Source organism: Peromyscus leucopus, chromosome 2 (genome assembly GCF_004664715.2).
Source record: "Peromyscus leucopus breed LL Stock chromosome 2, UCI_PerLeu_2.1, whole genome shotgun sequence".
Classification (NCBI taxonomy): Eukaryota; Metazoa; Chordata; class Mammalia; order Rodentia; family Cricetidae; genus Peromyscus; species Peromyscus leucopus.
The window spans coordinates 74,164,772-74,180,828 of NC_051064.1; the positions used below are offsets into that span (position 1 = coordinate 74,164,772).

General features: G+C 39.7%; 1 protein-coding gene across 5 annotated transcripts in view; it reads right to left on the minus strand.

Moving 5' to 3' along the window:
- Astn2 (astrotactin 2) overlaps nt 1-16,057 on the minus strand; it is a 948,854-nt gene that overhangs the window by 202,046 nt on the left and 730,751 nt on the right. For all 5 annotated transcript variants that reach the window (XM_028887868.1, XM_028887866.1, XM_028887865.1 and 2 more), the window contains one exon: nt 874-1,139. In XM_028887868.1, the coding sequence (XP_028743701.1) occupies nt 874-1,139 (266 nt within the window). The remainder of the gene's footprint in view (nt 1-873; nt 1,140-16,057) is intronic.

The window sequence follows — 16,057 nt, forward strand, 5'->3', positions numbered from 1 at the left end:
ATAAAAATAAGTTTGTAGATCAGTGAACCAAATAGGTCATATGGCCCCTTCCAAGTACTGATATGCTATAATTAAGAAGTAAGAGACACAGAGTTAGTGTCATTTCATTGTTAACCATGTAAGTTCTACAGGGGAGTGAATCTGAGAAAAATACAACATCTGTGAGGTTTTCTCTGCAGGATCAATCACATAGAACTGTCATCATGTAACAAAAAATTGGTCAAACATGAGCAATTTCATATGGATCAATATTTTTAGGTATATTGTAGACTTGAAAGTAATGAGGCAAGCATTGTTAAGTTTTTACCAATTTTACCATGAATTCTTCCTGTAGGTTCCTCAGGTAAAATGCATTTCTCTGTCTCTGTTGTAGACAGATGTAGAGAATGACTGAGTTGCTATAATTCAAGGGACTGGAATTAACATTTGCTGCCTTCAAAGCCTTTGAAAGCTTAGATATATGACCCCCCAAATTCTATATTCTTCAACAGTGATCTTGGCAATGTCAGGTTAATGGTACAAAAGTGTACCAGACTATGGCCCTAAACCACCTTTCAGAGCAAAGCCACCTTTAACCAAGAGCATCAATTTGGGATTTTGCACAAATAAAGTAATTTTGTATTGGGACACTAAGATTTGCGGATTTATTAGTTATTGCAGTTAGTGTCATGAGTGCTATACAGGTACTTGGTATTGTATAGGTATTATATAGGTACCTTCTATATAGGATAGAGTGATGAGTAAATAAGTGGCAGAATCACCATGTTGTCATTGTTGATAAGGAAGATAATCCACATGGACAAAGGGTCCATAACGTCAGGAGCTAGGAGGGTGGGTCAGGTTTTACTTGGCGTCTGGGCCAGGAAAGCTCACCTCCTTCGTGCCATTGTCTTGGATGAGGGTGTAAAGTGGTACCACACGGTTGATCTCCAGAAGCACTGGGGTGGGGCTCAGCTGTTCTTTGCCTGGCCGGCGGCAAAGGTGACAGGTAGATGGACAGCGGCCCTTCTCCTCACATCGAATCTCCACACCTGAGATGAGCTGGTCATCTGAAAGCATCTGGGCTGTCAGTAGACCGGAGAGGTAGGTGATGAAGGGCATGGACTTCAGTTCCTTTTTGCTGCCCAGCTCCGTGGTCTCTAGAGGGTTATAAAAAATAAGCAGTAGCATAGGTCAATCCAATATTCTTTAAATGACTAAATTCCTGGGCCCATAAAGAGCATTTACTGAGGAGCTGGTCAGAAAAAAAAAAAAAAAAAAAAAAAAAAAAAAAAAAAAAAAAAAAAGCAGAGGTAATAAAGCGATTTCTTTGGAAAGACCACTGGCCTAATGGTTAAGGGGACAGTATGATGTCTTGCCGTACTACTTATACTAGATAGTCTGTAGTTTTGTGTAGCCCTTACTTTCCACATGTTAAATTTGTAGGTCACACGAAATGATTCTACAAGCAAGATGTAAATACTCAAAGATATTTTTCCCAACCAGACATTCTCTTCTATCATCAACTAACACAAATTATACCCTTCTTTTAAGTTTGTGCTCCAGTTTTATATTTTCCATAAAACAATATAATGAGAGAAGCATGAGCATTGGGTCAAGCCAATTTTGATTTAAATAACAGTTCTTCTGCTTGCTATAACTTCTTCAGCTTTGGGGGGAAAAAAAAACTCTTAATATCTGGGCATTTGGATCACTAGTTGTTTGATATGGGATTAATAAAACAATGAAATCAGTTATAAGTAGCAAATGATACAGAAGGAGATGGATGGAATTGTCTGGAATGGGCATTATTTCCTCTTCTGATGCTTACCTGTTCCATTGGGAAACTTAGTATCCTGTATTTGTCATGAGCTCCCTGGATGTAGTCTGGGCACAGACAGTTACTGTGCTTTACATTGTGGTCTGTAGTTCCTGTCTCTCTGGCTTTGCTCACTGTGTCCTGACTTTCTCTTCTGCCTCTGCAAATCTTTTATATCCATTAATGCTCTAATCTACCTCAAGAATAGTTTCTTTGTTGTCCCAGCTGATCAAATCTAAATAAATACATCTCTTTTTTGTGTGTGGGGGGATCTTATCTTAATTTTTTTTCCTTTCATTTTCTCTGACTTCTTAAATTATATTACCAACTTTGGATGACGTAGGCCTTTGTCACCTGTCTACTTTTGGTATCTAACATGATGCTGGGATATGCTTGATACTCATAAAGGGAGCTTGGGAAATTATGAATGGAGGAAAATACATTGATGATCCAATTCAGAGATTTTTGAAGAATCCCTTAAAAACTCATAAGAAGCAGGCCACCAAGATGCCTCAGTGTATAATAAATAGCACTTGCCACACAAGCCTGACATCCTGAGTTCCATTCCAGGAATCCACATAATGGTGGAAGGGGAGAACAGAGTCCACAACGTTGTCCTCCTGCCCCCGTACCCATGTCATGCACATACAAAAAGACACTACACCTTATGGAAACAGTAGGGGCTGTAGAGATGGATCAGCAGTTAAGGGCACTTGCTGCTCCTGCTGGGGACCCAGATTCAGTTTCTAGTACCCACACAGTAGCTCATAACCATCTGTGACTCTAGTTTCAATGGATCACAAGCCCTCTTCTGGTCTCTCTGGGTACCAGACACATGTCTGGTACATACAAATACTTGCAGACCAACACTCATAGACTTTAAAAATAAATAGATAGATAGACAGACAGAAAGACAGACAGACAGATAATCAAATGCTAGGCAGTGCTTCAACAAACTGCTTCCACAGGACAAGAGTTAAATAGATAGGAGCTAATGCCTACCCACTTCTCAGCTTCAAATACAGCAGATCTGCTTTTACTTCCTTAGTAGAATGGCTTTCTATATAAGATTTTATATTTAAAAAAATGGGGGCTTGATGCTATACCAAAAGTCCCAAGATACACAGCAGTTCATAGGACCCAGAGGGTGACAATATGTGTTATGTGGATAGTGACTTCAAATATGTGTAAGGTACAATCTAAATGCCAAAACAGAGGGACCCTACACTAAGGGATAGAGCATGGTCCTCCAGATGGCAGCTTCTACCAATCCTGGAGAAATGAAGGTAAATCCCTACCTCAGTGGCCATGCAGGCCTTAGGCAGTAAGGTCAGAAGGAAAAGTAAGAGGTTTCTCCTGCTCTTGCTCTGGCTTGCAGTGACATGCAGCTGATCTGGAAATGGGCTTGCCAAGTAGAAATACAAATAAACTCAGCCTTCATTCATTATTCTTTCTGCCCTCAGGTCTGGGATCCGGGCTCCACCTTTTCTGTCTGGCTGTCAGCAAATGCATATGAGCCTCAGATCAAAGGCTCTGGGGGAGGAAGACTAGGAGAATTCCAGCTAAGCATTGCTTCAGAGGGATTAAAAATGGGTAGTTACTAAGATAAACAAAACAAGGCTGTGAAAAAGGCATCCCAGCAGCTGGGAGACTGAGAGAGTCTTATGTACAGACAGGAGGATAGCATGGAAGAGAACAACCATTTGGAGAAATGAACAGGAAGAAATCCAAACAGTAAGCATATTACAAATCAGTCCACATTCTGCCCTGGAAGTTACAAAAGCATGGTGCATGAGGCAAAGCCATTCCACTTCTTGCTTTTGTAAATAAAGTTTTAATGGAAAATAGAATGCCCATTCATTTATATATTATATATGACCATACCAGTAGAATTGAACACTAGGGACTCTACGTACACAAAGGCTAAAACCATGTGCTTTATGTCTCTTTACAGGAAATCCTCAGCAACTCCTATGTGTACTTCTAGCACCCAGAATAGAACACTGAGTTTCAGATCCATGGGGCTTACCTCTAGTAAGTACTGAAGTATGATGGGTTGGGTAAAAATGCAAAACATTACAAACAAACAATCAATACATTTGGACCATTACTCTCCAAAGAGTGAAAATTTAGTGGGCATCTTTCAAAATCAAGACACAACAAACTATTTAAAAGATACTCATTAGAAACTCTTATAGAATATAACCCTCATGAAGGAAAATTACCTTCCAAGACTAAACAACAAAATTGGTGACCAATTAACCACATGAATTTCTGTTCTTTTCTATTTATTTGTCTAATTCTTACAAGTTGGAGGACTAAGCCAAGGCTATTAGTGTTCCAGGTAAGTTTATCTGTTTGCTTGCTTTTCAGGTAGGAGGTCTCCTATTTCTCAGTCTGGCTTTGAATTCATGCTCCTCCTCCTCTGATTCTCAAGTGCTGGGGTTAGTCCTCATGTGCCACCACTCTTGGCTAAATATCTTAAATATTAAAACATAGAAGGCATCTCCCCAGTGACACTATGCTATATGCACATAATTTATTTCGAAAGAAATGTTACTCGGTGCTGTGAGTTTTAAAAAAAATCCCTCATCAAACAAACATACCTAGGTGTCTTGTTAAAGATATAACTATCCATTTACTAATCAAATAATCAATAGTCTTTGGTACTTTGCTTTGATCAATAAATCTTTAGCTTTTACCATTCATCACCCTCTGTAAGTGGGGTTAAAAGGTAACAACTTAGGCTAAAAACACTAATACCGCAGCAGTGTAGAATTAACAGATGACCCAAAGAGCTGGCTTTACAAAAGGAGGATGATTGGCAGTCATTTGGTCCAATATTATTTTTTTTAACAGGTAAGGAAATTGAAAACAAAATAGGAAAAGAGACCCACCTTTAGGCCCCACCCATAATTCTTAACAATGATTCTTTTCTCAAAGGTTGTGCCATGCCTAAGTTATGATCTAGATGAGAGTTACAGCGGGGAAGACCATTAGCCATTCCATTAATTACTCCTCTGTAGACACTACAATTGTGAAAGCTAAGTTTCTGATCCAGCCCCACCCTGTGGCTAAAGTCATCTTTCCAAATAGCAAACCATGTAGCTGTCTCCTGCTTCAAAGGCATCTGCGATACTTTCCTGTTCTTAAGATATAGTAGACTCTTAGGGTGGGCATACAGTATGAGATCTAGACAACACACTGTTCTCCAGTTTGAGCTCTCATGCATACTGCTCCACCTCTCTCCTTTTATCAGCTGCACTGACCTCTAAATTTATCGCATACACCCTGCATCTCTGCTCCTCTTCCTACAAAAGTCTTCCTACAAAAGTCTTCCTTCCATCTCATCCTGGACCCTTGATTTCTCCTGGCTGACTTCTATTCATGACACAAATCTTTATTCAAATATTAATACTTCAGAAAAAAAATCTCCCTGGACTTTCTAATATCATTAAAGTATGTTAAAATTTCGTATTACAGATCCTCATAGCACCCTGATTTTTATATCTTATGTCTCAAAAGTATAAAGTCCATGAAAGAAAAAGCAGTATCGGTTTTTGCTGATGTCCAGATCTACCTCACACACTTCATGAATCATGACAGAATTTTAAGTTGTTTTTTTTTTTTTTTTTTTTTTTTTTTTTTTTTTTTAAGGTTTAGGGATTAATCCAAAGGCCCTCCCTCATGCTAAGCAAGTACTCTCCCACTGAACTCTTTTTAAATTTTGCCTTGAGTTTGGGTCTTACAAGTTACACAAATTGGCCTTGAACTTACTTTGTAATCCTGAGAACTGCAATCCAACTACCTTAGACTTCCAAGTTCTTAGGATCACAGGACCTCACCACTAGGCCTGGCTTTAACTGTATTTCAAAAAATGTTTGTTGCAAACATAGTGTGCTTGTGTGCCCTGGCCACTGTGCTCGACTTTCAGAGCACCCTTGAACACAAGGGTTAGGATTTGGGGTCAGAAACATGACAAGTAATCAAGAATCACAAGGGAGATGGGAACACTTCTCAGAGTAAGATGCATATTTTCAAAGGAAAGCCAACAGATAAGGCAGTTGGTTAACTTCCCGTGTCTCGACCTCGGGGTTTACACGTGGTCCTTTGCGTCGAGAGGATGGGAGAGTTGAGTTAAAACAGACTGTCTGTCTTCAACGGGAAAAAGATAAAGAACATTTTGAAGAGACTTACCCTCTACTCACATTTCCCATCCCACTGAACAATGCTTCCAAAATAGGATCATGTCTGGTTTCAAGCCCAGTTCAGTCCCAATGACACTACAACCCATTCATTTGAGAACCCGCCAAATGAACTCTCTTTTTTCTGCTCCCAAATTCCTGCTGGGTATTATTTTGTTGCCACCAAAAAAAAAAAAAAAAAAAAAAAAAAAAAAAAGCCTCAGTTGAAGTGACAACTCCTTGTTGGGAGAGCAGCCAGAGCTTTTCAGCAGGAGGTGATGGCACCATTTGCCCTCATCCAGAAAACAAAACAAAGGCATCAGACTAAAGGCTTCTGGGAGAGTCAGAGCTGCGAGGGTGTTTGTTCAGTATCCAGCAATGGTGCAGGACATTGCCTCCCTAGTTAGACAAGCTTTGCTTTAGCAATGGGCTCCTACTTGAAGCATTTAAAGGCTCCACAGGGATGACAGGAGCTCAAATTAGAAACACGAAGGGAGGAGGGAAAAGGGTGAGACGTTTACATCATAAAGAGTGGCCTTTCTTCAGTAGTGGCCTCCCAGGAATTACTGAAATGGAATCCTTTCTTAGGAGGAGCTATCATGCCCTGATGGAGGAAAGCTGTTTAATACAAGGCCTGACCCACACCGAAATCTAAAACAAAGGGAGAATACCCACCTGAAATGTGGTCAGCGAGCTCTATGTTGCTTTGTTGTTCAGTGTGAACCTACCAGCCTAACTCAGCCCCCTGGTCATCAGTGTGTCCTTTACACATGACAGTATACAATAAAAGTCCATGTGAGGATTAAATGAGGTACCTGGCACAGGCTACACACTCAACCCCTGTGAGCTGCTGTTGTTCGTTGGTGCTGCGGTGGCTATAATTACATCGTCGCTGTTGTAACAGGATGTTAAAATTGAAATTTCTATTGATACACCAAGAAATAATGAAGTGAGATCCCAACCTCAAGCCCATAGACATAGAACTTAAAAATGAAATGAATTTTAACCAGTTTCATAACTCTGGAAACCTCAGCTAGAGCAAAAGAACAAGAACAAACAAACAAACAAAACCAAAAACTAACAAACAAACAAAAAGAGCCCAGAGAGTATAAAGGAAAGATACAGGGATATCTTCTTTGAGAGAACTTTTACAATATTTGCAGTCTCCAGCATCTTAGGAGGGACATCAGAGAATTTTATCTACTGATCCCAACTTTTTCAAAAGGACCTTTGCTAGTGCTACTTCAAGAATTTGTTACTTGTTAGAAACTGGGAAAGACAGTAGGCCAGTGTTTACCTTCAAAGAAACTCTGTGTTAGAAGAGCAGAAACGACTGCAAGGGGATTCCAAGACATCCAGATGATGCTGGGAAAGAAATAATCAGTTTTTCTATGGACCAAAGAATGAGATGGCATGGAAGCTTTCTGAGTCTTCCCCCAAGGATTCCTAATAGTGTTCACGAAGTGAATTATTTAAAAAAAAAAAAAAAAAAAAAAAACAAAAAAAAAAAAAAAAAAACAGTAAGTAAGGCAGATCTGCATTAACCAGTAAAAGAGAAATCACAATGTCCCTGGTCTTGAGAGAAATCTCTAACACTGGGCATCGTAGCATAGGCTTTTACCCAAGAGAAAAGGGCAGCTTTAAAAGTCTGTTGGAATTGGGAAGGGCAGAGTCAGACAAAGTCTGACCATCACGATCTTTAACATTCTCTTCTTTGCTTTGATAATGGAGGTAGAAGAATAAGAAGCACAAGAATTCCAGCAAAGGCCACTCATACCCCCTCCATGCCACTGCTGAGTAGGCCAAGGGGGTTTATTTAAAGATAATATCTTCAACTGGATTACCATAGTTGAAAGCATGTTAACAGTGAAAAATGTCTATTGCACTATTTTACAAGTGATAACCAAGCAGATGTGATCTTATGTGATTTGTGTCTAAAGTGAAGGAACATTGTCCTAATGAATGAATTAAAAGAAATATGGGAACCAACACACACACACACACACACACACACACACACACACACACACACACACACTTAACACTCAATGGAAATGGTAATTGTGACAGTACTTACCATATTTGTAACTTTAGCTAATGTGCTAATTAAATAAATCTCTGTCATGCCAACCACAGAACAAGGACCATGGCCAGTTTTAATGAAATTTTGTATTCTCAGCACACAAAAAAGTATTATTTGTATCATTGTCACAGTTTGGAAGGAAATATCTGAATGAATGAATGAATGAATGAATGAATGAATGAATTGTACTTGTGACTCCCTTTACTTTAATGCTCCTAACTGTATGACAATATGTTAGAGTCTAAACCTATCTCAGCTTACCAAGCAGGCTAAAGTCAGCAAGTCTCAACTGTGTTTTACCAATGCCCACTAACAAATGTGAAGTAACTGCACAAGGCCATATAACTGGTAAAGAGTCTAGCTAATTCTAGACCATAATACTCTCTTTTTCTCATATGTATTTCCTCTTGTAGAAATTCTTGGTGCCAATTTCTATACTACACGAGTCCTGCTTGAGTTCCCTGTTTCACATATGTGTCTCTTTTCTGTTCCTGTCACTCCCAGGTAATACACCTGGCCTTTCCCACCACTTTCATGAGCTAGTATGTTTTCATGGATAGAAGGACTTTTAAAGGTCACATAGTCAGAAATACCACCCAATCTTTTATTTACTATGAAATCACCCTTCAATTATTTCTAGACACTTTTAATGGCATGAAACTTTCTTGGTTTCCTGGGTTTTTCATGGGTAAGTACTGTTAAACTAAGGCTAGCAGTCCAATGGGGCCATTCTCATGCTAAGCATCAGACTTAAATCCAGAGTTTATGCTATTTGGGTGCCTTGCAGTATCTAAACTTGCCTCCTGCTCAACATGCTAAATCTAGCAAACTAGCTAGATGGATAAAATCCACACCACAGAGACTGTAGAGCACTGTGGAATGGGTTCTTATAAAATATGTGTCTGTGTTTTATGCTATGTGTATGTGCTCATTTGGGAAAAAAGAGAGGCAATAACACAGAGTCCCCAAACAAGAAGAAGGTGAGTTTACAAGCAGACACACAGATGATCTGATGATCTTCCCATCTAAGCTAACTTGGTGGCTTTTCCACTAAGCATTCAGGCAGTAGGACAGCTACAACGGAACATCTTGCCTGAATTTGAATTTCAGCTCCTTGTGTTTTTCAGTTTGGCAACTTAGATTAGTTATTTACCTTTCTAATGAATTGTTTTCTCAGCTTTGAAATGTCTTACTAGTTCTTTTTTATTATTGTTTGAGGGATTAATGGAAAACAGAACTCAAGGAAGACTGTCCATGACAATGGTGTCAAAAGCATGATCAAAATTCATTTAATCTGGCCCTTCTTGCTCCATCACACCATTTTTCAGTTCTGGAGCAAACGTGAATCTGTAAGTCTTCTCTTGACATCTGCTTGGTGCTTTAACAATGAGGAATTTCTCTTAAACTGTTTTCTTTCTGTCTATTGAGTAGATCAGGCAAGGACTGAGCACAATTCCACAGCCATTGAGTCTGACTGCTTCATTTCAAATCACAGGCACATAATTTCACTTCTCCAACTTTAGTAAATTGATGATTTTAATTCCCCATGCAAGTGTTCTGAAAGCCAAATGAGAGAAGTTCATGCCTATGAGCTCCTATGACCCTATCATACAATAAAAGTCGCATCTTGTTGTCATCTTCTCCAGGCTTAGAGTAATCAAGCATGACCTAGAAGAGAGCACCTGTCTTCAGGAGAAAGTGGAAGCTAATGTTTTGGCCAGAGGCAGGAAGCAGTCAGCATGTGCTTATAGTATTCATTTCTGCCTCTTGAGACCAGGTTGTGACTAGTCAAAGAAGGCTGAAAACTAGGCCATGTGTGATCTCCTGCTGCCCTCTAGTGTCTGCCTAAGATGGTTGCTCCTAGGAACTACTGCTTTTTCCCAGAGAAAGATTATGATTACAAGGTGCGGGGCTACAGAGTCAAAGCTACTGTGATAACTAACAGTTCAGAATGCCATTTGCTTAGGAGACCCACACAGTACCAGGTTTGGAGGTAGGCACCATGGGGTGAGCATAGGAATAACAACAATGTGTTCAGGGCTTGTGGGCCTCAAGTATAGACATTTGAGGATATATGCTGGGACGGAAAAAACAGAGATGGGAAGAGATTAGAGATACAGAAGAGGTCAAAGATAACAGGGAAGATAAACTTCCAGGTGGCAGGGGAAAGGAAAGGGTAAAAAGCTGTTTTCAGACTGCTCAAAACTAAGCCATGTGATCAAGACTTCATTCAGTCTGATCTCTGCCTGCCAGGCTATTGTCCATGCAATTGAATTCAAGAAGAGGACCATCTTTGCATACTCCATATAAAAATGACTTACAGGCTATCTACAGGCTTCTATGTGACCACAGTTAGGTAAAACTAATATATATATTTTTTTATCTGTAAATATGGGTAAGGTGAATGACAATACAGCTATTAAAATTTAATAAAATGACTTTCTACAGGTCTAACAATTTGTGTGTGTGTGTGTGTGTGTGTGTGTGTGTGTGTGTGTGTGTGTGTGAGTGTATATATGTGCACCACATCTTTGTAGGCACCTGTGGAGACCAGAAGATGTCAGATCCCCTGAAACTAGTGTCCACTGCTAGAGCAGCAAGTACTCCTGGCATCTGAGGCAGCTCTCTAGCCTCATTATTACACCCACAATAAAAGTGTCATTACCTTTCTAATATGCAGCTAGATGAAATGAAAGGGGAAGACAGAAGAAAAGCAACATTTCCCAACCTTCCAGGTTTTGTTACGTGCATGATGGTATGTTATTTATCACATCTTTACTAGTACCAAGTTCTCCTCCCTGGGATCCAGTTCATGCACTGCCCTTTCATGTCCTGCTAAAACTCAATCCCCAGGACTCAAAGACTAGTCCTTCCACAGTTCCCTCTCCCTCATTCCAGTTTTAGATGGTTGGGAGACCAGGGGGGTAAGTCTTAGATAGGATTAAGGGTAAACATATCTTGAAGATGCTAATGTTCAGCCTTGGATGGGAACTTCTGTATTATCCTGCTGTGATGAGGCTTGGAGGTGGAGAGCAGTTCACAAGGCACACCAGTCACCCTCAGCTCAAGAAGAGGAAGCCAGATTCAAACGTACCCATGCCTGTTGTAGGAATCAGCTAAAGGCTTTGGTTGGAGGAACCATGGCAAACCAACTGCCATTTCATTTTTAGAGAAGAACCATAGCCTCTCTTTCACATTTCTCTGTTTTACCAAATCTCAACTCTACCCATGTTACAAAGGACATATTCAGACACATTCAAGAGCATTTTATAAAAATTTCCCGAGTGCATTGATTCCTTTGTTCTTTGTGTTCTTCTTGGTAACTGCACACCATCTGGCATCAGAGGACTGATCAGATCATCCAACATAAAATAAAATTAAACTAAAGGGCTGCAATCCATCATAAGTTCCCTTTCTTAAAGTTTCGACAATGAGTAAAATGAATAGTAACTACTTCAAATTTTACAGATGCACATACCAGGCCATAATTTATGTACTTAGTTTGCATACATTTGGTCCCTCTGAATCCTGATAGCTATGAGAAGTAGGTATCAGCATTGCTTTTTTCTTTTCTTTTCTTGTTTTTTTGTTTTGTTTTGTTTTTGTTTTTCAAGACAGGGTTTCTCTGTGTAGCTTTGTGCCTGTCCTGGAACTCACTTGGTAGCCCAGGCTGGCCTCGAACTCACAGAGGTCCGCCTAACTCTGACTCCCGAGTGCTGGGATTAAAGGCGTGCACCACCACCGCCCGGCAGCATTGCTTTTTAAACAGGAGGAGATGGCCAATTATAGGTGTAAAGTTGGGGTCTGTTCTGATTTTCTTTTTGTTGCTATGACAAAACACTGAAACCAACTTGGGGGAAAGTGTTAATTTGTGAAGGTCAGAACTGAAGCAGAGACCATGAAGGAACACTATTTACTACCTTGCTTCCTCTGGCTTGCTCAGGTACCCACCTTCCTTATGCAGTACAAACCTGCCCAAAGCTGGTACCATGCCCAATAGGCTGGCCTATGCTTATCAACAAGCAAGCAAGAAAATGCCCCCACAGACAAGCCTACACTCCAATCTGATGTAGGCAATCCCTCAAGTGAGACTCCTTCTTCCTAGGTATGTCCAGGTTTGAGTCCATTCTACAAAAAATACCACTGGGTTTATGAAAATCTGGATTGACATTTTCTGGTGTTATTCCTAAGCACTTTTCTACTCTGTTAAACTGTCTTCCCCTCTGTAGTGGTACTAAAGATTCAGGTCTGGATAGTTATACATTCCAGAACTGGAATTGCAATTTCTGTTTTTTCTGTTCATGATATCATAGTGACTAGCAAAAGTGATTAGTGGAAGCCCATGAACTGTGGTTTGTTGGCTGTGGAGCCCCCATGGAGTGGACTAGGCCCTCTGGATACGGAAGACGTTTGTTTGGCTCGAACTGTTTGAGGGGCACCCAGGCAGGGGGATGAGGATCTGTCCCTGGTCTATGGGCAGGCTTCTGGGAATCCAGTGCCTATGGTGTGATGCCTTGCACAGCCTTGGTGCAGTGGAAGGGGCTTGGACCTGCCTAGACTCAGTGTGCTGAGCTCTGCTGACTCCCCATGGGAGACCTCAACTTGGGGGATATGGGGATGCAGGGTGGATTGGAAAAGAGGGCTGGGGTGGGAGGAAGGAGGAGGGAGAATCTGTGGATGGTATGTGGAGTAAGTAGAAAATTTCTTAATAAAGAAAAATGAAAAAAAAAAACATCAGAAATATGCAGCTCCGTTTTTAGAGGACTTTCTTGCCTAGCATTCACAGAGCCTGGATTTAATTCACAGCACTACAACAAACCAGGTATCTGCACTACAGTAATCCTAGCACATGGAAGGCAGAGGCAGGAGGCACGGGAGTTCAAGGTCATCCTCTGCTACATAGTAAGTTCAAGGCAACCCTGGGATATAGGAGACCCTGTCTCAAAAAATACAGGAGGGGCTGGCAAGATGGCTCATTGTTCAAAAAGGCTTGCTCCTCTAGCAGAAGACCTGATGCTGCTCACAACTGTCTGAAATTCCAGCTCCAGGAGCTTCAGGGAATCCAATGTCTTTTTCTGACCTCCATGGGCATACTGACACACAGATACAGATGAATACACACAAATTTTTTTAAAAAGTTAAATATCCATAAGAAGAGCTAGAGAGATGGCTCAGAGGTTAAGAGCACTGCTTGCTCTTCCAAAGGTCCTGAGTTCAATTCCCAGCAACCACATAGAGGCTCACAACCATCTGTAATAAGATCTGGTGCCCTCTTCTGGCCTGCAGGGATACATGTAGGCAGAATACTGTACACATAATAAATACATAAATCTTTAAAACAATCTATAAGAAGTGTATAGAAAATCAACAAGAAATTGATTGGAAAACCATGGTGCATCTAAAATAATAGGATCACTACCAGGAACTTGGAGTTAGAACAATTTTTGTTATGTATGAGATGCAGTAATCAAAAGCACATTTCATCAAATGGAAAAAGAATGTGCACAGCAGTATTTAAAGTTCTTCTTTGTGAATAAAGAGAAGGAGTACAAAGATGCATATCCAAGACAACATAGAATATCTGTATTGCTTTTTCCTAAGAAATACTGATAGGCCTAATCAAACTAATAAAATGGTTACCTACAGGGATAGCAGAGAAACAAAGCCAATAATATTTTATATCTTGTTTTATAAGATTAAACTTTATAGATGCTCTAGACAGTTTTTATATTATTTTTAAAAGAGAAGAAATACATATATCTTCATATTATATACAAACTGAAAGATATCTACTGTACATCCAAGTATTAAAAAAAAACTAAATAGAGGGGCTGGAAACATGACTTGGTAGTTAAGAACACTTGTTGCTCTTGAAGAGGACCCTGGTTTGATTTCCTGCACCAACATGACAGGTAATAAATGTCTGTAACTCCAGTTCCAGTGAATCTGAAACCCTCTTTTGCCCTCCATGGTACTTCATGCAAATGGTGCATTGACATACATGTAGACAAAAACAGGAACACACATAAAATAGAAATAAACATAAAAAACTAGATGAGAAGAGTAATGGCTAGTCTTTAAACACAGTATTTGTGTATTATATGCTTAGTGATACTGTTCCATATAGAAAGTAATCTAGGTGCAAATGATAAGACAGATTTAAGGGGCCTCCCAGTTGAGATACTGGGACTGTTATTCTAAAACTATTGCATATATATTGCAGGCTACAGCAAACAAGCCATCATTATATTAGCATTAGGAATTACAATTTTCAGCATAACAAAAGCAGTCTAGATACAGAGACAAAGATGTTAAGAAAAATTCTGTATGCTACCATTTTGATTAAAAATCAAAATTCCATAGCTGTATATACTGAAAGAGTCTGGAAATTATGACCACCTATTGGAAACAAATAGCCCTCCCACTCAAACTTGGGCTCCCAGACAAGAGCAACTGAGGACTCTTAAACAAACAATTCTGATTTCAAAGTTAGACCAGGTGCAGAACAAGCTAAGCAGAGGACATTTTCTGCACCAAAAGGCCAAGGACAATGGGTCATTTCAAAGGGACATGGGAGCCATTGTAAAGAGTTAAAGTCAAGCAATCTAAACATAAAGTAGAATAATCGCAACTGATGGGAGATTTATCCAAAAATAAATTTCTATTTGAACTCATATTATTTCTCAAAATAAAAGCAGAAATAAATAAATGAACAAATAAAATAATCAACAAACACAGCTCACTGCTCATTCCTGTCTGTCTGTCTGTCTCTGTTTCTCTCTCTCTCTCTCTCTCTCTCTCTCTCTCTCTCTCTCTCTCTCTCTCTCTCTCTCTCTCTCTCTCTCTCCATATTGAGGCCAGATATCAACATTAGGTGTCTTTCCACATTTAATTTTGAGACAGAGCCTATCACTTGAAGCTCTCTCCTTCTTGATTATGAAGCTGGGACAATGTTCTTTAGAACTCTGTGTGTCTCCAGATGCCTGTGCTGGGTTTACAGGCTGATCTCACTCACCAGGCCTTTTTGTGTACATTCTGGAGATCTGGATTCAGGTCCTCACACTGAGGCAGCAAGTACTTTACCAGCTGAGCTATATCCCTAAACCCACTTTTTTGGTCCACTATAGGAGACTGCTAAGAGACCAGCATACTGCTCTGAAAATGAATAAAGGAACCACGTGTTAGTCATATTTTTATCTCATGAACTGTATTTGGGTGTAGTCACACTTTTGTTTAAGGAAATATTGTATCACAGGTAATAAAGTCAGCACCCACATGGCAGTTCACTATCTTTAGCTCAAGTTTCAGGGGATTAGATGCCTCTTCTGGCCTCTGCTACAATCAGGCACATGCATGGTACACACACACTTGAATAAAATATCTGACACACACACACACACACACACACACACACACATATATATATATTAAAATGAAAGAAAGAAGGAAGAATGAGATAATCATAAAAGTGCTGTGTTTTCAATGTCTAATAAAAGAATTTGTCTAGATAGCTATCATCAATGTATCCTAAAACTATTAGGAGAAAAGTTGCTGTGAAAATTTCTCATGGCTAGATTAAACTGCCAACAACAAAACCTACTAAATGCCACTCACGTGCACAGTAAGTCCTGATTCAATGCTGCAGTAAGTGTGTAGGTCTGTCTGTCTACTCTAGAAGAAGTCAAGGTTTGCGAATATGTAGGAGAAACAATATACCTTTTTTTAGGGTCCTAGAATGGGATTTTAGCATTTCTTTACATTGTATATGCAAGTAACATACCAGAAAAACTCAAACATTCCCTATGATTTTGATATAATTCAATTTGCATATAATTGTATCACACAACAAAAGTTCCAATTGCCTCAAATTATTTATGCTCAGTGTTACTTAGAAATCATGAGAGCCATTGTACTCTACTGGATCTTATCTCTAACAAATGAACATGTGTTATTTACATGTTAAAATATTTTGAGTTACTCTATCTTGACATC